We start from the raw sequence: 25,291 nt of genomic DNA on the forward strand, positions 1-25,291 counted from the left end.
AACTTCTGAAAATTTGTACAAGCACCCAAAGAAGGAGGGATGAACCCAGAGCCATACAAAGCATGACAGGCCTTTTTTTTTTCTTTTTACCACAATACTCAGAGAGGAAGGGACAAGATAGATTGAGGCAGGGAAGGAAGGCAAGAAAGACAGGGAGGCCAGGTGGCAATTCTAATTGTAGGGATGATCCTTAGGAGGGAAGGCTGTGGCTACTTTTTTTTTTCTAAAAAGGATAAGTCTGCAGTCCTAACAGAATATTTCCCGCTCCCAATGAAGACACCAGCAGTATCCTCCCCTCTCACTACCCCTTCTTCTCCCCTCTCTGCCCAGATCCTCTCTTGTTCTCTATACGCTGTGCCGCCCAACAGCTTCCTCCTCTCTCTTCTCCTCCCTGCCGTCTCCTTGTCCCCCCCGTCCCCCCCAACCTCTGTTCACCTCCTGCCCCTCGGATCCTCCTTCCCTTGCCTATTGGGTCCAGCCCTTTTCTTCACCCTGCCCCACTATCCCCCTTGTCCCCACCCTTCTCTTCTCACCCCTGCCCACCCCCTCCTTCCCCCCATACTAACAGTGCACAGCAGCTTCCACTACTCCACCACCTCCTCCCTATTTCTGTCCTTTGTCTCCCTTCTTCTTCCCCTTCACACCCTCCCCTCTCACCTTTCCTCACTCTCAACTCCTCTCTTGCCTTCTCTTCTCTCTCCTCCCATCTCTCTCTTTTCCCTCCCTCCTTCTCCACCATTCCCCCTCCTCTCCCCCTCCTTCCCCCTGAATCTGCCTACAGCTCATCAGGACTGCTTTCTTTTTGTTTAAAATTACTTCGCTTTCAATAATTCAAATTCATCCATAGGAATAGTTTGAAAAAAAACAAACAAAAAACAACAAGCAAAAGAAAACATTGGACATGTTGGGTGTCAGAAGACGATAGGAAGGGCCAGCCCAGTGACAATGAATAGGAAGCCCACACGAGAGGTGGGGGTAAAATCAAACTCTGATTGCACCATGTGTCGAGCAGCAGCCTTCTCATCCTCAGGTGACCGGGAGAGACACTGCTCACAGCACAGGGCAGGAGATGTACAGAAAGGCTTTGAATTACCAGACTATTATAAGCTCACTAAGCACACAGCACACAGGATCCCAGCAGCTACATTTCACCAGGGAGCAAATAAAGGGTAGAAAGGAGACAGACGAAGGACTAGCAGCTGAATCCCAGAGTTCAATGTACAGCTAATGCAGGACCGTACCTTCTTCACTGGAGCTCCCTTCCTCCTCTGTGATTATCGGCATACTAAGACGCCCACCGACGGTTCCCTTAAGGGCCGATTTGTTATCATCCTCTGCAAAAGGAGCAGCATATGAGAAATTTTATAGGATGATAAACACTGCATGACAAAACCGTGGGCACCAATGAAAAAAAAATGCCACAAGCCAGTCCTTCGTAGTCCAGAACAACCACAGCTGTTGTCACTTGCTTTCTATGGGGGAAATTCTGCAAGCAAAATTCACATACCTTGCAGCTACCAGAATAATTTCCCTTTGAAAACCAGCTAATGCACAGTGCAAGTGTGAAAAAGGGCGGCCAGGCAGGAGCGTGCTATTCATGGGAGCGGCCAATCAGGAGCATGCTATTTGTGGGGGCGGCCAATCAGGAGCAAAACCGCGTGCATACATCTAAACAACTGAATGCATAAGTGCCGTGTTCCCTCCACTGACCTAAACATGCTCCCAGGAATGTGGCCCTCAAGGGATGGAGGCTCTCCAGCCCTGCTTTAAAAACTAAAATTATGTAACGAGTTCTTCTGTGTATGACTGCTCAGCAGCGCCATGCTAGGTTATACAGACGGCAGCAATGCCAGCTCATGATCAGGACACCCTGAACAGCACTGGCTTGGGGGGGGAAAGGTGGTCCTTTCATACAGTGGAGGTGAAAAAGCCTAGAAGAGATTCAGAGCTTTGCCAGAGTTAAACAATATCCTGAACATTATAATAGGGGCCATTCTGAATAGCCTTTAGTACACGCACACTTGGAAAATTGGCTATGAAGGTGTGTGTGTGTGCATAAAGGGAACCTACACAAATAGTTTCCTCTTAAAAGGTGCACATGGTAAAGTTGCTCCTGCTATTTGTGAGGTTGGCTGAACAAGGGTGAAACAGTGCTCGTGCATTTGAAAATTAAAAAGAAAACACCACCCCATACATGTGCTATTTACTCCCCCGACCCTGAACCCCTGGGAATGCCCTCTTTTTAAAACACTGTATAAACCGCTGCACACTTTTAATCATTCTGTTTGGGGAGGTAATTTTCACCCAGGGCAATCCACCCAGATAAATACCTATTTACGTAGATACCCGGCTCTGACAACTGTCTTCTGCATATGCCTTATTACAGGGGAGAACTGACTTTTTCCAGCTGAGCGCATCAGACATCTGTCTCCTTTGCTGAATCTCCTCTGTCATGGCCTTTGCATGACTAAAGGCCTACCTCGGAGTCCTGCTGCCTTTTTAGCCGTCCTTGGTTGCCCTTGTCTTTGGCTTCTTTTACTCTTTCGTCCCTTCATTTCTCCAAGATCTGACCCAGACTCAGAAGATTCTAGTTTAGCTTGACGATGCCTTCTTGACTTGGAAGCCTGAGCAGTTAAAAAAAACCCAAAAAAACCCAGAAAGAACTAGTGAATGGCAAAATCTAGGCACTATGAGAAAACAACAAGGCACCAAAGTCACGGAGTAAAGGTTAGGCCACCTAGTGCTTACGTATGGAATCTGCAATATGACAAGGCAAGGCCGTTTTTAGCACACAGAGTTGCAGATTCATTGAACAGCATCCATTACACAAGCAATGCCACTGAAACTGCAGCTCTAATGCGGACACGAATAACAGCTGCTCCCTATATGCATGCTGCTGCTCCCTAGCAGTCTGAAGATGTACCCCCCTCTCCCTTGGACCCTCCTGAAAGAGCAGTACTTCAGGAGGTTAGGTTACACCCTGGAATGGGTGTCACATGAGATGCTGGCACTGCTAATATACAAGGCTCTACTGCCCAATGCAGTCAGCAAGTACAATATCTTTGATATCAGATTTTAGGGACAGATGTGGAATGGAATAAATGGCTTAAATAAGAAAGGAAAAAACACCTCTGCCCAGTTAACAGTACACATTTCTTTTGCCTTCTTAAATGGGAATGCTAGTTAGACCAAGCCAGTGTTTCCCCCAATGGGTGAGCGTTCAGACCTGATCAGATCTGCAACGAAAAGTCACCACTGCCTGATGCTCAGATCCAAGTAAGCACAAGGGCTCTGCTCTCAGCACCTCACAGCAACAAGAGACATCAGCAGTGGCTCTTACGTTTGTAGAAGCTTCTTTGGAGAACATCTTGTAATCACGCATGCCTCTTCTCCCTGGCTACAGCATGAGCCTTGGCAGCATGCAGGCCATGATTAGCTGGGACCCACTTTGTGCAGCACAGCACCTCCTCCTATTCTCTGTTTTGAATCCTGCCTGCCTTTGTCTTAGCAACAGGTGGAGCGAGACAAGGAATGCGTGCACTGAGCCCTGAATTTGACTCACTTTGAGTGCCGGAGCTCTGGCAGCCACATGCAGCAGCCAAAGCAACTAACTGAGCCGGCAGCTCACACCACACCAACTTTCTCCCTTCTAGGGGAGCCGGTCCATTGGGATCGATTTGGATGCATCTCTGCTCCCTCTCCCTTTATTTTAAAATTTGGAGAAGAGACTAGTGAGGCTTTCAGTGCTTCCTTAGCCCTATGAGTCCTGTCCACATACACACTACCAGCTCTGTGGAGGCTGGTGTGCCACACTATATTCTTATTAATGTAGGTATGGCCTGAATGTGAAAAGGTAACACTGGACTAAGCAAATACAAAGAAAAAGTATTTGTACTCTAGGCCATCACTTATGCATGCAGTGCTCCAAAGGGTGCATTTTCAGAATGGCGCTGAGCAGTCAGGATAGCTGGCAATGTCCGGCTAATTGACTCATTTGCAACTGAGAGCTGGCTTAACTCTAACCAGCCATAATAGAGCCGGCACATGGGGATAGTGCTGGCTGGCTAAATCCCTTCCCCCAACCTAACCCCACCCCCAGGATTGCCCAGAATTTGAATAGCAGTCATTTTTCGAAGGAACTAATCCAGCCTCCTAACATCTTTGCTAGGCAGCTGGATCATTTTAAACATTTCCCGCTAATCTTGCACGCGTTACTTGGCAGTGCCCTTTCTCAAACATTGCAGAATTTGGTTCCTACAATTAAAAAGTTACAGTTGTTCTACCTGGCTTTCATATACTCTATTTTTTATAGAAATGTTTATTGAAGAAGAAGCAAAAGGCCACTCACAAGAGTACACAATACAGAATCTGTATCAAGAACACAAATATAGGCGATACATATCCACATAACTCATCCCCTTTGCCTAACCTTTCAACCCCCAACCCCTTGTAGTAACTCTTCCAGTACGACCACAGTCTCCAGCATTCCCCCATGCCTGGGTTCTGAGGCACAATGAGGTTCCAGGAGTGACATCCTTTGAAAGTTATCAAACTGACCTAACCTTAAACCCTTCCCTCCCCCTCCCTAACCACAAGACTTTACAAAATCCTGAACCCATCCCCCCCATACCTTCCCTCAGAACAACTCAGATACTGTACAGTGCACTCCGGCGGAGCGCACTGTTAACTCGCGTTTGGACGCGCGTTTGACACGCTAGCTTTACCCCTTATTCAGTAAGAGGTAATAGCGCATAAAAAATGCGCGCCCAACCCCCCCCCCGGGAGATTAATAGCGCCCATAACATGCAAAGGCCCTATTAGTCATTCCCGCGCGATACAGTAAGTAAAATGTGCAGCCAGGCCGCACATTTTACTTTCAGAAATTAGCGCCTACCCAAAGGTAGGCTTAAATTTCTGCTGGCGCTGGGAAAGTGCACAGAAAAGCAGTAAAAACTGCTTTTCTGTACACCTTCCGACTTAATATCATAGTGATATTAAGTTGGAGGTCCCAAAAGTTAAAAATAATTAAAAATTAAAAAAAAACAAAAAACGGCCCACAGCTCAAAAACCGGACGCTCAATTTTGCCGGCGTCCGGTTTCCGAACCCGTGGCTGTCAGCAGGTTTGAGAACCGACGCCAGCAAAATTGAGCGTTGCCTGTCAAACTCACTGACAGCCGCCGCTCCTGTCCAAAAAGAGGCACTAGGGATGCGCTAGTGCCCCTAGCGCCTCTTTTTACCATGGGCCCTAATTTGAATTTTTTTTTTTACTGAATCGCCCGCTCTCCCGCGACTTTTACTGTATCGGCTTGCATTTCTGTAATTTACAAAGCAAGGCAGTAAAAAGTTTTGGCGATGACCAAACATTGATGGCAACAAGAGTGAAAACGTAATGAACAGAAAATTATTTGGGGAAATTCATTAACTGACAGCAAAACTAGGTATATAAATATTTGTATTTACCGTATGTTTAAAAATGGTCTCACCTGATAGACAGCACTATGAGACTTAGATTTGAGTTTAGCCAATGCATGTGCTCTTTCAGAACCCTGCAAAATAGTTTGAAAAACATAATGTACTGATGGCAATGAAAGTTGTCCCTGAGAATTGAACAGTGTGAACTGGTGACATTATAAAGTGGAGCTCAGTTCCATTTCATTGCTACCGGAGCTGGCCAGAAGTGTGGTGGCCGTAGCAGCAGCATTCACAGACTTTGGACTAGCCTTTGGCTGCTATGTTCAGCAGGGCAGGTTCAGGATCGCACAGTTTCCTCTGGTTCTGTAAAGGCTTGAGCCTATCTGCAGCAGAGGAAGGCTGTAATACCACAATCTCTCTGTCTTATACGTCATCAGAGCAGAAGTACAGAAAGAAGCTCCCTAACATCCAATGAATAAAGTTCTATCTGGATCCAAGAGGGCCACGAAAGGCAAAATTTCTTACCTGATAATTTCCTTTCCTTGAATCCAGTCAGACCAGCCCAGAAGAATGGACTATGCCCACTGACCAGCAGATGGAAACAGAGACTAACAGGTTCGCTGATGTCATCCTTTATATGCATCCGTGCTGATCTCAGCCTGTAACAAGCTAAGTACAGAGAATATAATATCCATATTCAACATGAAACAAAACCTCAGAACATTTGGTTTTTTCCCCCAGAGGACTCCCAAATTGCACACTAACAGAACTATCAAACAGACATGCAGAGAATAATATTTATAAATTTGTAAGGAACTCACTTGTTTGACCATATTTACAAAAAAACACCTTCACTTTCTGTAGCATAATGGCAGAATGAATATATGCTGGAAGATGAGACTGGCAGCATAGGGAGGGTCCTGGGCAGATATGACTGAATTCAAGAAAGGAAAATTGGTTCTTACCTGCTAATTTTCGTTCCTGTAGTACCACGGATCAGTCCAGACAGTGGGTTGAGCCTCCTGTCCAACAGAAAAACTCAAAGGGTATCCTATATCAGGACAGTGCTCCCCCTGTGTCCCTTCAGTATAAACGTTATCAAAGCAGAAAAGTAAGTTAACCAGCGTAAGATCAAGCAAGTAACAAGAACATGTAATATTCGAACCGTAATTGGAAAAACCAAACAATGGAAAGAACCGCTCTTAGATATATATCTATCTGGTAGATACTTCCGGTGCTTTATGGTTCTGATATGAAGTAGATATTTCCAAACTCTGTTAGTGAAAAAACTTCGAGCGGATGAGTCAGAATTAGAAAACAGCCAGGGCGGGTGTCTGGACTGATCCGTGGTACTACAGGAATGAAAATTAGCAGGTAAGAACCAATTTTCCTTTCCCTGTACGTACCCGGATCAGTCCAGACAGTGGGATGTACCAAAGCTTCCCTAGGTAGGGTGGAACAGAGATGGTCCTGCTCGAAGCACCTGTCTGCCAAAGGAACCAAAAACTGGTGCCTGAACATCGAAGCAATAATGACGAGCAAATGTATGCAGAGATTTCCAAGTAGCTGCTCTGCATATTTCTTGCGGGGAGACCAACTGGCTGTCTGCCCAAGAGGTAGCCTGTGAACGCAATGAATGGGCCTTTAAGCCCTCCAGAACCGGCTGGCCCCGACAGATATACGCTGACACAATCGCCTCCTTTAGCCAGTGAGCGATGGTAGCCTTAGAAGCCTTTTTCCCCTTATTGGGTCCGCTCCATAATACAAAGAGATGATCAGAGACTCGAAACTCATTTGTGACTGATAAGTATTACAGTAGCACTCTTTTCACATCGAGGCGCTTTAGGTCTCCACCAGGTGTGTTCACAACGTCTTCGGGAGAAAAGGCAGGTAGCTCCACTGACTGATTTTAACTGAAAGGAGGACACAACCTTAGGTAAAAAGGATGGTACTGTCTTGAGGGAAACACCGGAATCAGAAAAACGAAGAAACGGTTCCCTACAAGACAAGGCTTGAAGCTCGGACACTCTCCTGGCCGAGCAGATAAAGACCAGAAATACTGTCTTAAGAGTCAGGTCTTTGAGCGTGACCCGTCTGAGGGGTTTGAAAGGCGCCCCGCAAAGAACCCGAAGTACCAGATTAAGGCTCCACAATGGACAAGTAGCCCGGACAGGCGGGTTCAAATGCTTAGCCCCCTTGAGGAACCACACGATATCCGGGTGGGCCGCCACAGCATAACCATCGACCCGCCCTAAAAGGGAACTGAGAGCCGAAACTTGCACCCATAGGGAATTGAAAGACAAACCCTTGGAGAGGCCATTCTGTAGGAAAGATAGGACCTGGGACACTGTGGCCTTACGCGCCGGTACTCAAACACTCTCCATACCCAAACATAAGCGAGAGATGTTGAAGTCTTAGGAGCATGCAACAAAGTGGAAATAACCTCCTCCTTATAACCCTTCTTCTGCAGCCTGCACCTCTCAAAAGCCAGGCCGCTAGACAAAAGCGATCCGCCTGATCGAAAAATACGGGACCCTGCCGCAGGAGGTTTCTGAAGCGAAGAGGACCGTCCGTCGCAAGGTTCACCACATCTGCGGACCATGGTCTCCAGGGCCATTCTGCCGCTACGAGAATGACCGGCCCCGCGTAAAGCTCCATTCTTCTGAGCACCTTTCCCACCAGAGGCCAGGATGGGAGCACGTAGAGGAAGATGTTGCGAGGCCAGGGTAGCACCAGGGCATCCACCCCTTCCGAGCAGTGCTCCCGTCTGCAGCTGAAGAATTTGGGAGCCTTTGCATTCTTTAGGGTGGCCATCAGGTCTAAGCAGGGGGCTCCCCACTTGTGCACAACCAGATCCATCTCCTCTTTGGACAACTCCCACTCTTCGGGGTCTAGGTGCTGACGACTTAGGAAGTCAGCCTGAACATTCTCCTTCCCCGCAATGTGGAGGCAGCCAGTTGATCCAGATGGTGCTCCGCCCAAGAGAACAGGGCCACCAGACGACTCCTGGTGCCTCCCTGGCGATTGATGTAAGCTACTGTGGTGGCGTTGTTGGATAGGACTCGCACCGCTTTGTGACAAATCAAGGGCAGGAAGGTCTTGAGTGCCAGACGTACCGCTCAGGCCTCCAGACGATTGATGTGTCACTGGGCTTGGACTGGGGACCATTGTCCCTGGGTAGACTGATTCTGACACACCGCTCCCCAGCCGGAGAGGCTAGCATCCATCGTAACAATAATCCACTGGGGCGTCTTCAGGGGCATCCCCTTCAACAGGTGAGTGAGAGAGAGCCACCACTGCATGCTGGTGATGGTAGAGTCGGAGAGTGGTAGGGGTGTCTGAAACTCCTCCAAGAACGGCTTCCAGGGGGACAGCAAAGCTTTCTGCAAAGGACGCATATGCGCAAAAGCCCAAGGAACCAAATCTATAGTTGAAGCCATAGAGCCCAGGACCTGGAGGTTTTTCCAGGCTGTGGGCACCGAGAGAGATAACAGATGTTGTACCTGATCCATGAGCTTGAGCGCCCGGGCCTCGGGTAGCAACACTTTTCCCAAGCGGGTGTCGAAGAGAGCTCCAGGACCTGAGAGGGCTTGAGGTTGCTCTTGGAGAAACTGACTATCCACCCGAGGGAGGAGAGGAGAGACAAGACTCTGTTGACAGCTATTGAGCAGAGCTTCTCCAACTTTGCCCGAATAAGCCAGTCGTCCAGGTAAGGATGGACTAGGACTCCCTCCCGGCGGAGGAAGGCCGCCACTACCCACCATAACATTGGTGAATGTGCGAGGAGCAACGGCGAGACCGAACAGGAGCGCCCGGAACTGGTAGTGCCGACCCAGGATGTTGAAACGAAGATGCTTCTGGTGTTTCTGGCGGATTGAGATGTGAAGATAGGCCTCCGTCAAGTCGAGAGAGGCAAGGAATTCGCCTGAGCGAACCGCCGCTATGACCGTCCTCAGGGTCTCCATCTGAAAATGGGGAACCTTGAGCGCCTTGTTGACTCTCTTGAGGTCCAGGATCGGTCAAAAAGAGCTGTCCTTTTTGGGGACAACGAAGTAGATGGAATACTGGCCAGATCCCTGTTCCTCCAGGGGGGCCGGGACTATGGTGCCGAGCTCTTGAAGCCTGTCTAGAGTCTGGCACACCGCCGGATGCTTCCGACTCCCGCAGGGAGAGATTAAGTAGCGGTCCGGGAGATCTCGAGCAAATTCCAAAGCGTAGCCTCTTTCGATTACCTCAAGGACCCACTGATCCGATGTAATTTTGACCGATTCCTCGTGAAACAGGGACAGACTTCCACCTAAGTTGGGAACGGAGGAATGGGGCGGCCGCATCTCATTGGGAGAACTTTGTGGCTGATCCTTGAGGGTGGCTATCCCGGAATGGGCGTCGTCCACGAAAGGAATGAGACCATGATTACGATCTAGTGGAGGTCTGTCTTTGGGACAGCCCCCGCAGCTTGTTGTATCTGCCCTGCCCCCTGAAACGTGAGCACGAAGGAAAAAAAGACTTGGACTGTTTAGGGTGGTCCTCTGGCAGCTTAGGAACTTTGTTGTCTCCCAAGGATTTAATAAGCTGTTCCAGGTCCTCACCATAAAGCAACTTACCCTTGAAGGGACGAGTGCCCAACTGTGATTTAGAAGAGGAGTCTGCCGCCCAATTCCGCAGCCAGAGGACACCGCAGAAAGCATGGCTCTAGCCTGCACCCTGAGAAGATCATAGAGGGCGTCCGCCCCATATGCAGCCGCGGCTTCCAGCCACTCTGTCTGTTCTGCCTCTGCAGACAGGAGGACCTGGCTGCTGAGTAGTTGAACCCACCTGAGGCTTGCCCGCTGCAAGAGACTGCTACAGACTGTCGCCCGAACACTGAGCGCTAGGACTTCAAAAATCCTCTTGAGATGTACCTCCAACTTTCGATCCTGAAGGTCCTTCAAAGCTGTCACTCCCACACCGGGATGGTGGTTCTCTTTGTTACAGCGGACATCGAAGCATCCACCTTAGGGACTTTGAGCATCTCAAGGCATTGGTCCGGGAGGGGGTAGCACTTGTCCATTGCCCTGCCCACCCGTAACCTGGATTCCGGAGCTTCCCATTCATGGAGCAGTAATTGCATTAACATAGGATGAAAAGGGAAGGTATGAGGAGGGGCTCTCAGTCCTGCCAGGACAGGGTCCACGTTACTGGAAACCGGAGTACTCATGGCGTCCTCCGGAGGGGCATAGATGCCCAATTCAGCTAGAACAAAAGGTATAAGCGGGTCCAGCTCCTCCCGCTGGAATAAGTGCAGGACACGAGGGTCGTCGCCTTCTACCGAAGGATTCAGAGACATAGAATCTGCAACCAGATCAGGGTCCGGAAGCTGAAGAGGGGTAGTTGGATCCGGCGGGTTTTGTACCCCGGGATAGTCCGAACCCAATTGGTCCCCTGAGAATCTGGAAGTTTGGGTGACTGGTCAGGAGACACCTTAGGCACCTTTGCAGGAGGAAGGCCTAAAGGAGCCCGCAGGGTAGGGGGGGAAGGGGTCTTTGGGGGGGATAATCCTGTTGCAGTAGACTAGCGACATAGGCTTTATGCATTAAAATTACAAAATCAGATGTGAAATGGGAGGGGGCTTTCCCTAGCATTGGAGGAGGGGAAACATCATCCTGAGGATCAGGAACCACATCTGGAGAGTCCCCAGGGCTTAAATCTGGTGGAGATTGAAGATTTAGAGAATCCCTTCCCCCATCTGGCAAAGAAATAGGCTGGAGCTCTGCATTCAAAATGGCCACCGTTCCCACAGTTTTCAGGGACGGGGCCTGCCTAGCAGTGTGCTTGCTGACTCGAACTGAAGAAGCTGATTTCTTAGGCACAGCTGAGTTCGTCGGTATAGAGGAGGGCCCTTCCCCATGGATCAAACAATTCGAGCACACCCTCTCGCGGGAGAGCCGTGACGCCGGTTCTCCACATGCTAGACAAAATGGCGACCGAGGCATTGGGGGGGGGAGAGAGCGAGGAGTTACTGAGAAAAAAGTAAAATCCTCTTGTGCCTGGCGCGGGAGAAGAGAAATCAGCTCACCGTTCCTTTCCCCGGAGCTGCAGGTCCTTGTCCAAGGTACTGAAAGGGTATAAAATGCTCTTACTGCTGGTTTTTTTTTTTGTTTGTTTTACAACAGCTTAAAGGAGCAGAGGAATGTACATCTCTGAACCCAGGAGACCCGAGGGGGGAGGGACTGGACCACCAGTATCAACCCCAGCCAGGCAAGCGGTCACCGGGAAAATGGGTCCTAGGCTGAATCAAAGGGACAGGTCCCCCCTAGGCCCAATCAAGAGCTAGAAGCAGAACAAATTGCTTCAGAATATGTCTTTCCCTTTTTTTTTTTTTTTTTTTTTTTAATATTGAGAATTAAACTAGTACTTGCTTGATCCTAAAGCAGAGAAAGGAGGAAGAAAAAAAAACAAAACTTCCGCAAACCAAAACTGCTACAAGAGAGGGAACCACAGGTTCTGCTATCTGCATCTGCTGGAGTCAGAGAAATACTGAAGGGACACAGGGGGAGATTTGTCCTGATATAGGATACCCTTTGAGTTTTTCTCTGTCTCCATCTGCTGGACAGGAGGCTCAACCCACTGTCTGGACTGATCCAGGTACGTACAGGGAAAAGGAAATTATCAGGTAAGAATAAAGTTCACCTTCCTCTTCATCCAGTCAGAGTCCAGACACATTGGATGTACCCAAGTTACTCCTGAATAGGGCAGGAGTCTGCCAAACCCTGCTCCCAATAGCTCTGCGGCAAATGAAACCTTCTGTCTGGCACAAACCTCAAAACAATAATGCTTCAAGACCAAGATGCAGTGAAGACCAAGATGTCACGTTGCACTCGTCCAGCAAAGCAACTAATCGCAACTCCACTCAGGAGGCTTCCTGATCCTGAGAGGAAAGTGCCCTAATCTGTGCCCCACTGGAACTCACATTCAGCATGGAGAAGAAGACCACAACCTAATGCGATATCGGAGCCTTAATTACTGCCTCATCCTTCGCTACTCTATAAAAAACAGAGATTGACTGACTTTCTGAAGGCATTAGCAGTCTTGAACTCTCCTCAGATCCCAACAAGGAAGCAAGCCATAATTTGCCTAGCAAAACGAAGAAAACCAACCATCTGATTTAGATGAAAGACAGAAACCACTTTCAGAGGAAAAAGGGAACCACATGAAACAAGTCCAAAACCTTGGAGAACTCCAAAAAGAGAAACTGCCCCAGAACGCCAAGCTTCTCCTCTGAGGAACTAATCAAAGGTCAGAAACGAGCTTGAGACCCCAGGATAGGAACAGGGATCCTAGCCGGATACCCAATGTGTCTCACAACCCCAACAGAACAGAACATATCTGGGAGAGAGCACAAGGGCTTCCCCATCATACGCCCCCTGAGGAATGCCATAGCTGCAACTTGCACCTGCAAGAACAAGCACCACTCCCAAGAGAGTCCTTCCTGCTAGAACACAGACGCCTTCTGAGGGAGCTTCTGGACTGGCACACCCTGTTCAAAGAAAATTCTCTTGGGCCACATCTAGGCCAAAGAAGTAGACAGCCACCCGGAGAAGCAAAAGAGTATGCATTACCTCTTAGGTGTAAACCTCTTATTTATTTATTTTAACTAGACAAGCCGTCTCAAGGGTCAGAGCACCAGACAGAAAAAAAAATACAACCCAGAAACTCAAGCAGATAAATAGATCCTGAGGTAACAAGCCTCTGTGTCAAAAGCATCAACGTGGATATCCGTACCACAAGTGTATGAAGCCTGCCTACCAAAAGCTCTTTCGCAAGCCTGGAGCTACTAGAGACACCAGGCCTAGAAGCCCTGAAATCCTCTAGATCACTCCCCTTATAAAAGGGTCTGCCAATCCTGCACGGCACAGAGTTCAGTAAAGCATTCCTCCCTTTTCCGGGTGACAAATCTTTGTACTTTCGCCTTCTGTACAGTTGCTATCTGAACAATTAGCAGAACACTTCATCTGGCTAATAGCTGATCAAACGCTGCTGAAAACACGTACTACTTTCCAAGGTCAACAGCACTGCAACCGATAAGGTCTGCAGGAACACTGTCCACACTTTAGAAAGTGAGAGCGCAATTACATCCAGAATCCTTCTGAAGCAGCAGAACCACATCTTTTGACACCTGAAGAGTACGATGGCTCCCCGATGGTTCATAGACGCCACCGCCATGGTGCTGCCAGACCATAACCAGATAGCCTCCTCCTGTGACCACTGAAGTTTAGGATTGTGTTACTTCACCTGTCTGGAGTCACTGCAACTTATCCTGCTCAAACCACAGGAAAAGAAAAGTCAGGCTCCGACTCCCTAAAACTAAACGTGCTGCTAAAATAGTCACCAGTCAGCTGCAGCCACTAGAAACCCATGGTAACAAGTAGCGTGGCCTGTCCCGTTGAATCAGGCCCTCCCCCCGCCTTCCTGGGGGCCATTTGAGGCTTCGTCTGCTCCGCTCAGCTTCCCCCGAGCTCGTTCGTTCCCATGGGCCATAGCTCTCACTCTCCCCTCACCCAGTGCAGAGCACGGGCTTCCTCTTCCCACGCTCTGCAAAAGCTGTCAGACACCCCCCTCCCCCCCCCCATGGCACAGCAAACTCCTAAAGTCACAGCCCCAGGCCTGCAAAAGGAAGGAAAAACAGTCACGCCATCAAGCGACTAACCCAGCCGTTCACTCCTCCCCCTCTTGCTTCCATTGGCCCAGGCTATATATATATATTTTTTTTTTTTTTTTTAAACTTTATCAGAGACCTCATCTCCCTTAAAGAAGCAGGACCTGTGGCAGGGAGAAGGGGGGTAAAACAGGCAGAGAGTCCCAAACCCAAGGCAGAAGGAACTCTTCCCTGGTCCAAGCTTTGGCTCCAGTGAGGGAGGAGCTGCACAGTAGAAGGGAGGCGGGGAGAGGAGAGGGAAAAAAAAAAAAGGACAGGCTAAAAGCCTGAATCAGATGTTAAGGACTGGAAAAATTCCTTCCTGACTTAGGCATTGGTCCAGAAGGAGAGTGTACAAAAAAAATAAATAAATAAAAACCCTTTTACCTCAGGAGCTGCAAATTTAGAGAAAAACTGCTCAAACCAGCGCGATGCTCAAATGAGGAAGGAAGAACTAGTCTTTCGCCTCAGGAGCTGATATGGGAATAAAATAAACCCTCCCTAGGGAAGACAATCTAAATCTGACTTCTTAACCAGCCTATATCTCACAGCAGGGGATGCTCGCCTACCATCAGCTGGAGACTGAGAACACTGGCAGGCTGAGGTCAGCACGGATGCTTATAAGGGGCGAACCCATTTTAGTCTCTGTCTCCATCTGCTGGTCAGTGGGCATAACCTGCTCATCTGACTGGATGGAGGGAAAATTGCCATTCTAAACCCCACTCTTAATCAGCGGATATTCCTGCTGCTTTTTATACAGCAACACCAAATGTGTTTTCTACTGTGTTCGCAGTTATGTAACAAGCCAGCTGAATGCATAATCTTGGGCATGCTGAATTTCTCAAGCACCATGCTGTCCTTCAGGGAATTTGCATGTTAACCTTTCAAAATGAAGAATTCTGTGCATTTTACTCCACCCAGTCTTGAGTTATCTATTCTGCAGACAAGCCAGGTTAGGGTGCAGCACAGCATCGGAGCCAGGGCTGCAGTAACATTTCCTACCGATTCTTGGGACGTGCCCTCCTTCTCTTCTCCACTTTTTCTGGCTCCTAGAGATGATTTCTGGAATTAGACAGACCAAAAGCAAATTATAATGATCTCCCTATGTAACCCAGTGGGCATTAAGAAACAGAGTCCAGAGAAATAAAAAAAGGAGACGAGAGAGCAAGATAAAAGGTCAGCATACCACAATATATACTAAAACAAACAGAATGGACACCAGCTTTTGCCAAAAGAAGTCTGGTTGTTGTGTTAGATCATTCAGATATGTTGCAATAAGGGTCAAACAACAAGTTGTAAATGATAATTTTTTTAAAACGGACTAACTCAATATGTTTGAAAATAGCTTTTTCAACAGGGCAGTGAAAAATGAGTCATGGATGCTGTACGCTGAATTACTGAACAAAGAAAGCCAGAGTCCAACTGAATGGGAATCACAAATTTTTAAGTATTATTTTATGTTGATTTGTTTTTATGATTTTATATAATGTAAACCGTCGTGATATGTGTTACGAATGACGGTATACAAAAAAACCGTAAATAAAATAAAGTACCCAACACAGTTTCAATACTGCAGCCACACTATTGAATATAGCCAGCCATCTTACCCCTAGATTTACCAAAAATGCTATATTTATAGCAGAAATAACACCTGCAATAAAAAACAAAAATCGAGAGAGATAGATAATAACTTAGGTGGCTAGAATTTAGCCAGATAAATTAGGGGCAGATGAGGGGCGTAACTGGGATAAGCAGCTCCCAACCTGAAATGTGATAGTGTAGCCGGGCATTACCAGGGGAAAGACTATCATCGCACATGGGGGGTTAGTGAGAGAAAGTTTCTGTATAGAAATCAATGTCACTATTTATACCACTGTAAGAAGGGCTGTACATACACAGTCAGAGGTACAAATAGCAAATTGACATCACTGAAGATTTTTTGTTTGAATCGATGAAAGGTACAAGAGGAGTTGATTTGTACAGTGCACTCTCTACCTAGCTTGTTTGGAAATGCTCATTACCATTAACTCTGCCCAAACTCCTCCCACTTGCATAGCCAAATGTGACATTTGCATACTAGCGTGTGTTGCGCTATTTAACGCATGAAGGACCTACCACAAAATGATAAATGACTCGTTAATTAGTTAACTGGCTAACTATAGAACAGATCTTTGACTCAGCCAGACTTAGCTGGCTAACTCAACTCCTGCCAGTTACGCCCCTGAACTGCCCCTAATTTTTCCAGCTAAATTCTAGCCACCTAACTTATTAGTCAGCAAGAATTTAGCCAGATAAAGGCTGAATATACCCGGGTAAGTCATTTAGACAGACAACTATTATGTTATCCGTCAAAATGGGTTTTGAATATGGACCTCCAGGAGTCCAACAGAATGAAATTCAAGACTCATTTGGTTAAACAGTCCATTTTGATTGTTTGTTGTTTTTTTAAATAAGTTTTGTCATAATGTTCACACAAATTTATTAAGGTGTTATTAAAATGTCATTCACATCAACTTAGCTGCACGTAATAGTTCCAGGAGGGGTAAGAACTGCTCACCAGCTTCACAAGTTCCTAGCCCTGAAACTAAAATAATTTATCACCAGTACAGTGCAGCCCAGAAGAGGCATCATGTCCGAGGAGCACATGGGACTGACATGACACTCTCAGAAATACAATATTCTTAGGAAATTGTTCTTTGATATTCATTCAATTGAATTGTGCCCTTCAACAGATGGTTAATGCTTTATTCCAGAGCAGGACCTAATTAACTGGGGTAGGAGATGAGACAGCTGCCCCAGGACGCCCTTCATCAACGGGATGACAATGTCCGAGGACATCAGCAGCAGTGCGGCCCTGTCCCCTCTTCCCCACACGGGACGATCCTGAGACACGTTAAAACACGCCAGCTCACAGGCCACCATGCAGATTCCTTCACTGGCTGCTGCTGCCCGCAATCGAGCCCAGCAACATCGTTTGGTTTCAGACAGATAAGGTGAGAGAGGAGGAATGGAGGTTTGCTGGGAGAAGGAAGACAGACATTCTGATGTGCTCTGGAGGCGAAAAATAATGTTAGGAGCTGTCCCATTCCAGAATACACCCACTGTGCTTACCTTGTTCTGCTGCCATTGCTGATGTTCCAAAACAAGATTGTTCAGGTTAATTACAAAACCTTCCTTTATCAGACTTAGAGCCTTGTCAGGCTGGGATTTATCAGCAGAAATTGCACACTTCATTTTCTGATAGTGAGTATGAACGTTCAGCATTTCCTGTAAATACAAGAAATCAGATGCCGGTGAAAAGGATCTCGATTCCTTTGGTTTTTAAGCACCTTAAGAACTCTACCAATTTTTATTTATTTATTTTTACATAGGCTACACCTACAAACCCATGACAAATTCTCTTCTGTTTCACAAGTTAGTAATAAATAATTAGTTGGGGAGAAGTGCCACAGCACACAGATTTTTTTTTCCTGTGGCAACTGAAAGGACACGTTTTCAAATTGCCACTTGTGGCACAAAAAAAAAGGCTGTAGCAAAACTCTGGTTGTTAACTCACTGCAGCTGTGATCAGAAAACAAGGCCTGTCTGTACCTCTAACACACTGGATGTAATCAGCTCAGTCACTTTGTCCCTGGAGTCCTTAAATTCCTCTTTTAGCGTCTGCTTCCACAGCCTATCCTTTGATCTGTACATCAGCTGCATTAATGAGATAGCACAGGAATCCGTCAGCAGTCAAAACTCATCGCGCCATGGAAATTATGCCTGAAACATGAAATGTTATTGAAAAACCAACGGCTATCCTCCCCTCCCACAACACAACAGACAAGGGACTTCTGGGCTTAGTCCCCTGACACAAGTAGCAAGGGGACTTCATGCCCTAAAGCCCATCCTCGGCCCTACTCTTTTCCTCTTCGGATGATGACATCAAGAAGATGGAGGGCAGGGGACAGCATTACTCCCTCCCTCTCTGCTGCGCCCGACTTTCAAAACGGCACCAGCCGAATGACCTTTCACACTTGCGCAAGGCAAAAGACCAGGAAAGTCGGTCGGCGTTATTTTGGAGGTCAGAAACAATGGAGCAGAAGTGATTCCTGATCTCTCCTGCCTCATCTTCATGATGCTTTTAGCCAGAAGAGGTACATGGGGGGGTGGGGGGGGGGGGGGAACAGGTGCCCTGTGTCAAAGGATTGGGGTGCTTACTCTGAGCCACAGAGACCCCTTAATCGCTGTATCGGAGGAGAAGGGGGATGCCCCAAGGTCATGGCCTCCCCACAGAGGTAAAACATTAGCTTGTTCTCCCTGTGGACACACTAATATTTAATGCCCATTTTGAGGCTTGTTGTTAAATTTTAGGCCCTCGTTGGCACCTGCAAAATACTACAGTATGCTCTCCTTTGAGCTTTCTAGATCCTAATTGGCATCTGATGTTCCTTCACTGACATATAGACAACATGATCATTTTAGCACATTCTCGCTAATGTCTTTGGGGGCCTGTTCAGCACACGTACCAAGGCCTTAGTGCATAGCACACTATTTAGCATGCATGCAAAATGGCCTCAGAGCACATTTATTTATTTATTTATTTAGGTTTATATTCATGACATTTTTGTAACTTTTTATTCTTTATTTTATTGATTTCATATTTATGATTCACACTTGTAAACCGTTTTGACCAAGTAATTGTAAAAGCGGTATATAAACACTTTTAAATAAATAAATAAATGCTGAGCTTTAATACACAGACCTCTAATGTTCTCTCTTATTTAGTAGCATTATTAGTGACGACACTGAAAAGCCGAGGAATCAACATGCAAAACACAAACTAAATCAACCAAGGGAACTCAAAATTTACAAAATCTGGCTTTAACCTTCTTCCAGCGGATCCCTCCACTATATTTAAAATGTTCTCCTACATCTTTTAAAAATACAGAATAAACATGCATCAAAAGCATAATGAAAGCCCAACTAGTTCAAACACTTAAAATGATTTTATAGCTCACAGAGAGCTGACATCAGAGCAAGCAGTCATTCAAAAACTAAAAATAAATAAAGAAGCCCCAGTGACCTACTAGCGTGGGCATTGCTGTGTAGTGGAAAGACTTCTGGAACCGCAATGCTCTGAGAATATAGGCTGCATCCAAATGCTGTGCCTTTATCAGCTCCTCCTGGAATTCCAGGACGTCCTTCCAGTCCTTGAGTGCTATTCTGATCTGCAAGGGAGAAAAGCACCGGCGTCATAACACCTCAACTCTCAGCGCTGCCAGGGTGGCTTGAGGAAGGCGGCCGTAACCAGCTGGAAATCTTTCAGTACAGAAGAAAGTGCCAGCAAACAAGCCAGGCACTGTAATCAGTGACACAAGAGAAGAGGACCGGGGGAGGAGGTCTATACAATAATACCTTTTGCTTGGGTTGGCAAAGTTGTGCATTATAGAGTCCATACAGCAGGTATAGAGCGCCAACCCGAATCTGGAATGTGAATGGTGGCAGGAAATGCAAACAGGCCACTGACAAGGCCTCCTTCGTAAACTTGTTCTTCTCCAACTGTCCTGTCTTGCCACTATAAAAAAAAAACCCAGAGGGAAATCATATAGTATGGAAACCGTGAACAGCCTTGAACAAGCACTAAAGTAAGGTGACTGGAGAGTTTTGCATCATGAAGGGACAGGCTGAGCAGGTTTCCATTTCACTCCCCTTGGATCTCTAGACTAGTAAGTAGCTCCCTTTTCTCTACAAGGTCTGACATGCAGAGGGGCAAGGCTAGGACTGGTTTAGCCATCTCTTATAAACTTGACGCTGAGTCACCTTACACAAGGCCCATCGTCCGAGCTCTTTGTGTTCAGACATTCTTTGGTCTCCAAAACTAATGCAAAGAATATTCCAAGGCTACCAAAAACAAAATAAAGATTCCAGCTACAGATTGTATTATGAAGAAAGCTCATGCTTAGTACAGCTGCTGAGAGAGACTGCAGTTTGTGTCACAGATGAATGCTTTGTGTAATCCCCAAACCTAGCTGGAACAGGTGGCAATGATGTAATCTGGTTGTTTTCTGCTTATTTAACGCGCTATAGCTCACCTGGATTTGCTGCATTACTTTTTTTTTTTTTTTTTTTTTTTTTTTAAGAAGTACAGCTACAAAACCTGACTACTGCCTACGAAGCCTTGAAATATCACTTTAGAGCAGTGGTTCCCAACCCTGTCCTGGGGACCGCCCAGCCAGACGGGTTTTCAGGAGATCCACAATGAATACGCATGAGAGAAAATCTGCATGCACTGCCTCCATAACATGCACATTTTCTCTCATGCATATTCCTTGTGGATATCCTGAAAACCCGACTGGCTGGGGGGTCCCCAGGACAGGGTTGGGAACCACTGCTTTAGAGGAACTACGAGAGATATTAAGAATTCATGGGATACAAATTCAAACACTCTACTAATGCCACGCATTTGCAGCCTTAAGCAAGCCACTTTCTCCCCATCGCATGTGTCTCGCTGTTCTTAACCGCAATTGAGTAATTATTATTATTATTATTTAACATTTTTATATACCGACCTTCATGAAAGAGAATTCATATCAGATCGGTTTACAGATAACATGAGGGGAATAACAAAGTCAACCATATAACAAGAAATGAAAGTTACATATAACAAGGGGTATTAACCTGGAGGGCTAGGATAGCCGGAGCGATAGAAAGAATAACTGAACAAATTAGATAATACAATAATATGATGAGAAGAGGCATAAGTGTATAGGCTACACTTGTCAGAGAGTTTTAGGTAAAAGTCATTGTCTGAATTAGTAAGGAATTGCTGGAACTGTAGATTAAGTGAAGGCCTGGATGAAGAGCCATGTCTTAAGTTTTTTGCGGAAGGTAAACGGGCATGGTTCTAATCTGAGTTCTGTGGGCATCTTGTTCCAGATGGTTGGGCCAGCTGTAGAGAAGGTTCGTTCTTTGGTAGATGATAGGCGAGAGGATTTCGTTTTAGGGGGTTGCAGGGTGCCTTTGTATGCTTCTCGAATCGGTCTGTCTGATGAGTATAATTTGAGGGGAATCTGGAGGTCTAGTTGTTGTTGGTTGTGAATGACTTTGTGGATTATAGTCAGAGCCTTGTGTAATATTCTATATTTGATTGGCAGCCAGTGAAGGTTCTGTAGTATGGGAGTGATGTGTGTTCCTCTGTTGGTATTAGTCAGGATTCTTGCCGCAGCATTTTGGAGCATCTGTAATGGTTTGATGGATGAAGTTGGGAGCCCGAGTAGAAGAGAGTTACAGTAATCTATTTTGGAAAAGAGTGTGACTTGGAGCACTGTCCTGAAATCTTGGAAGTGGAGTAGGGGTTTGAGCCTTTTCATGACTTGTAATTTATAAAAGCAGTCCTTGGTAGTGTTATTGATGGCTTTCTTAAGATTCAGACGGTTATCAATGATTACTCCAAGGTCCCTTACTTGCGTGATCTGGGTGTTGCCTGCTGGTGGATTGAATAAGGCCGAGTGGTCCGAGGAGATGATTAGGAGTTCAGTCTTAGTTGCATTCAGAACTAGATTCAAGTTGGTGAGCAGACTGTTTATAGATTTGAGGCAGATTTCCCAAAAGGCGAGGGATTTAGGGAGAGATTCTGTAATGGGAATCAGAACCTGTACGTCATCTGCATAGAGATAGAATTTTAATTTTAGGTCCGTAAGCAGTTGACAGAGAGGCAGGAGGTATATATTGAATAGTGTGGGTGACAAGGAGGAGCCTTGTGGTACTCCTAATGTTGATTTGACCTCTGGGGATTCATTGTTATTGATTTTTACTTTGAAGCTTCTGTTACTTAGAAAGGAGTTAAACCAGCTGTGTGCGGATCCTGTTATTCCGATTTCTGCTAGGCGATTTAGTAGGATGGCGTGGTTCACTGTGTCAAATGCGGATGAAATGTCCAGAAGGACTAGGAGAAAAGATTGACCTTTGTCTAGGCCCATGAGGATGTGATCGGCAAGGGAGATAAGTAGGGTTTCTGTACTAGCTGCTTTACGAAAGCCATATTGGGATGGGTGAAAGATATTGTGCTCTTCCAGGTATACAGAAAGTTGTGTATTAACAACTTTCTCCATGATTTTTGCTAAAAAAGGGAGGTTGGATATGGGGCGGAAGTTGGAGGATTCACTTGTGTCGAGGTTAGGTTTCTTCAGGAGAGGTTTGAGGGATGCGGTTTTCAGCTTGTCCGGGTAGATTCCTTGGGCGAGTGAGCAATTTATAATGTTGGTCAATGCTCTGGAAATAGTATTTGGGATAAGAAGCAGTAGTTTAGTTGGAATGTGATCTGTTGGGTGGTTTGAAGGTTTTAGTTTCTTAAGAATAGATTCGATTTCCAGTGGTGTTGTAGGTTCAAAGGATTCAAGGATGGCCCCAATATAAGTCCTGGAATTGAAAATTATGGAGGGTGGAGTTGCATTGTTCGGTAGGCGTGCTAATGTGTCCGCAGTTTTTTTCTGAAAGTAGAGTGCTAATTCGTCTGCTTTGGTTTGTGCTTGGTCATCTGGAATGGTAGGTGTAGGTGATTTTGTGAGTTGGGAGACGTAAGAGAATAAGGTCCTGGCATCAAATTGAAGGTCGTGTATTCTGTGGGCATAGAAGTCTCTTTTTGTCTTTAAGATGGTGATCCTGTAGTTGTGTAGGGTGCGTTTGTAATCAGATAAATTAGTGGGGTTGGGGATCTTACGCCATTCGTATTCTTTGTGTCTGAGGTTTTGTTTCATCTGCTTGAGTTCTGGGGAGAACCAGGGTTGTTTCTTCTTCTGTGTTGAGTTGATTATTTTCACCGTTTTAGGACATAATTTATTTGCTATTGCCTCCGTGATATTGTGCCAAGAGAGGAAGGCTGCATCTGGGCTAGTGGTGTCCAGATTGGGGAGTTCTTTGGTGAGATGATCACTGAGTGTGTCAGAAGTGCAGGTTTTCCTGAATTGGATGGTGGAAGGTGGTTGAGGAGGTTTAGGGCTTTCTTGAGTCATGAGTGTGGTTGTAATTATTGAATGGTCTGACCAGGGAATTGTGGTACAGATAGGATCATTTTTATAGGATATATTAGAATTGATGAAGATGAGGTCCAGAGTGTGTCCTGCTTTATGGGTAGGTTTTTCTATGATTTGTTTAGAGCCCATTGCACCCAGGGTGGTAAGGAGTGCTTCACAGTTAGGGGTGAGAGGAGAGGCGTCTACATGGAGGTTGAAGTCCCCCATTATTATGGCTGGCGAGTCCATGTTGATGTATTTGGCTATTGTTTCTATTAGGGGGGAGGTATCTGAGTCCAGTAGTCCTGGCGGAGCATATATTAGAAGAATTTGTAGGAGTTTAGATTTGAAAAGACCTAATTCGAGTTTTGTAGGTGTGATGGATTTGATTGGAAGTGAATTAAGTTTGAATTCCTTTTTGGTAGCTAGAAGAATACCACCTCCTCGTTTCTTTTGTCTGGGGATCGAGATGATGTCGTAGAGGTGAGTCGGTAACTGGTTTATTAAGGCTGTGTCTGAGCTTTTTAGCCAGGTCTCTGTGATGGCACAGATATCTGGCTTTGAATCTGAGAGGAAGTCATTGAGGACGTGTGTTTTCTTTGTCAGAGATTGTGCGTTGAGAAGGGTAAGGGAGAACATGGTGAGACCTAGCATCTGCGTGAGCGGAGACGTCATGATTGGAATGAGAGATCTGTTAGTGTGTCTTGATGGTTGTTGAAAGGCTTTTGTGTGATAGAGGTGGCGGTGGTATATGATAGGGATTGGGAAGATTTGCATGTTGACTTCTCTAGGAAGGATGTAGGTCGTGGTGGAAGGCTAGTCTGACTGTGTGCGGAATGCTATAAGGGCTTAGGGCAAATTGAGAGTGAAGCATAAGTCTGTCTGCTGAAGAGCGGGCTGTTTGAGTCTGTCTGGATGGGAGGGCTGAGCGTTGTGCGCTTCGGGCGGGTAGGGGGTGATGCCCTTTGCATGGGGTCTGAGAGGTGGCTGGAGAGTTGTAGGAGGGTAGACTTTTATTCCATACTGCTGATACGGTCTGTTCCACAACTTTGCTGGCAGTTGCCTATGTTGGGGGAATAGGTCGTTCCGCAGGTATGGCTCGAGCCTCCTCGGGGCTCTACGAAGGGGCGAGACAAAGGGGCAGGCCCCTTTGTCGCGCTCCTTCGGCGCGCGACGCTCGGCGCGTGGCGCCTAGCCGGTTAGGTTTTAAAGTCCTGCCGGGCTGTCTCTGGTTGGCTGCCCTCCTTTTTTAGGGCGGGCCTAGGCGCGTTTTTTAATTTTGTAAAGGTTCCCTTCGCCGGAAACGGCCCTCGGCGATCGCGGTCGGCGTCGGGGTCCCCCGGGTGGGGAGGCCGCACACTGACCTGACCTTCCCCCGGTGGGGCTCCGGCGCCGGCCGCGCAGGTCCTCGGTCGCCGCGTGGAGGGGAGAGCAAGAGAGAGAGAGATGGCGCCTAGCCGGGTAGGTTTTAAAGTCCTGCCGGGCTGTCTCTGGTTGGCTGCCCTCCTTTTTTAGGGCGGGCCTAGGCGCGTTTTTTAATTTTGTAAAGGTTCCCTTCGCCGGAAACGGCCTCGGCGATCGCGGTCGGCGTCGGGGTCCCCCGGGTGGGGAGGCCGCACACTGACCTGACCTTCCCCCGGTGGGGCTCCGGCGCCGGCCGCGCAGGTCCTCGGTCGCCGCGTGGAGGGGAGAGCAAGAGAGAGAGAGATGGCGCCTAGCCGGGTAGGTTTTAAAGTCCTGCCGGGCTGTCTCTGGTTGGCTGCCCTCCTTTTTTAGGGCGGGCCTAGGCGCGTTTTTTAATTTTGTAAAGGTTCCCTTCGCCGGAAACGGCCTCGGCGATCGCGGTCGGCGTCGGGGTCCCCCGGGTGGGGAGGCCGCACACTGACCTGACCTTCCCCCGGTGGGGCTCCGGCGCCGGCCGCGCAGGTCCTCGGTCGCCGCGTGGAGGGGAGAGCAAGAGAGAGAGAGATGGCGCCTAGCCGGGTAGGTTTTAAAGTCCTGCCGGGCTGTCTCTGGTTGGCTGCCCTCCTTTTTTAGGGCGGGCCTAGGCGCGTTTTTTAATTTTGTAAAGGTTCCCTTCGCCGGAAACGGCCTCGGCGATCGCGGTCGGCGTCGGGGTCCCCCGGGTGGGGAGGCCGCACACTGACCTGACCTTCCCCCGGTGGGGCTCCGGCGCCGGCCGCGCAGGTCCTCGGTCGCCGCGTGGAGGGG

General features: G+C 47.3%; 1 protein-coding gene across 3 annotated transcripts in view; it reads right to left on the reverse strand.

Moving 5' to 3' along the window:
• The window catches only part of SNAPC1 (small nuclear RNA activating complex polypeptide 1), a 40,374-nt gene that overhangs the window by 1,293 nt on the left and 13,790 nt on the right, over positions 1 to 25,291 (reverse strand). For all 3 annotated transcript variants that reach the window (XM_029598151.1, XM_029598153.1, XM_029598152.1), the window contains exons 3-10: positions 19,485 to 19,644; positions 19,157 to 19,297; positions 17,679 to 17,783; positions 17,199 to 17,354; positions 15,090 to 15,149; positions 5,485 to 5,547; positions 2,480 to 2,624; positions 1,242 to 1,334 (exon numbers count right to left, since the gene is read on the reverse strand). In XM_029598151.1, coding sequence (XP_029454011.1) covers positions 1,242 to 1,334; positions 2,480 to 2,624; positions 5,485 to 5,547; positions 15,090 to 15,149; positions 17,199 to 17,354; positions 17,679 to 17,783; positions 19,157 to 19,297; positions 19,485 to 19,644 — 923 coding nt within the window. The remainder of the gene's footprint in view (positions 1 to 1,241; positions 1,335 to 2,479; positions 2,625 to 5,484; positions 5,548 to 15,089; positions 15,150 to 17,198; positions 17,355 to 17,678; positions 17,784 to 19,156; positions 19,298 to 19,484; positions 19,645 to 25,291) is intronic.

The sequence above is a fragment of the Rhinatrema bivittatum genome, chromosome 4 (genome assembly GCF_901001135.1).
Source record: "Rhinatrema bivittatum chromosome 4, aRhiBiv1.1, whole genome shotgun sequence".
NCBI classification, from domain to species: Eukaryota; Metazoa; Chordata; class Amphibia; order Gymnophiona; family Rhinatrematidae; genus Rhinatrema; species Rhinatrema bivittatum.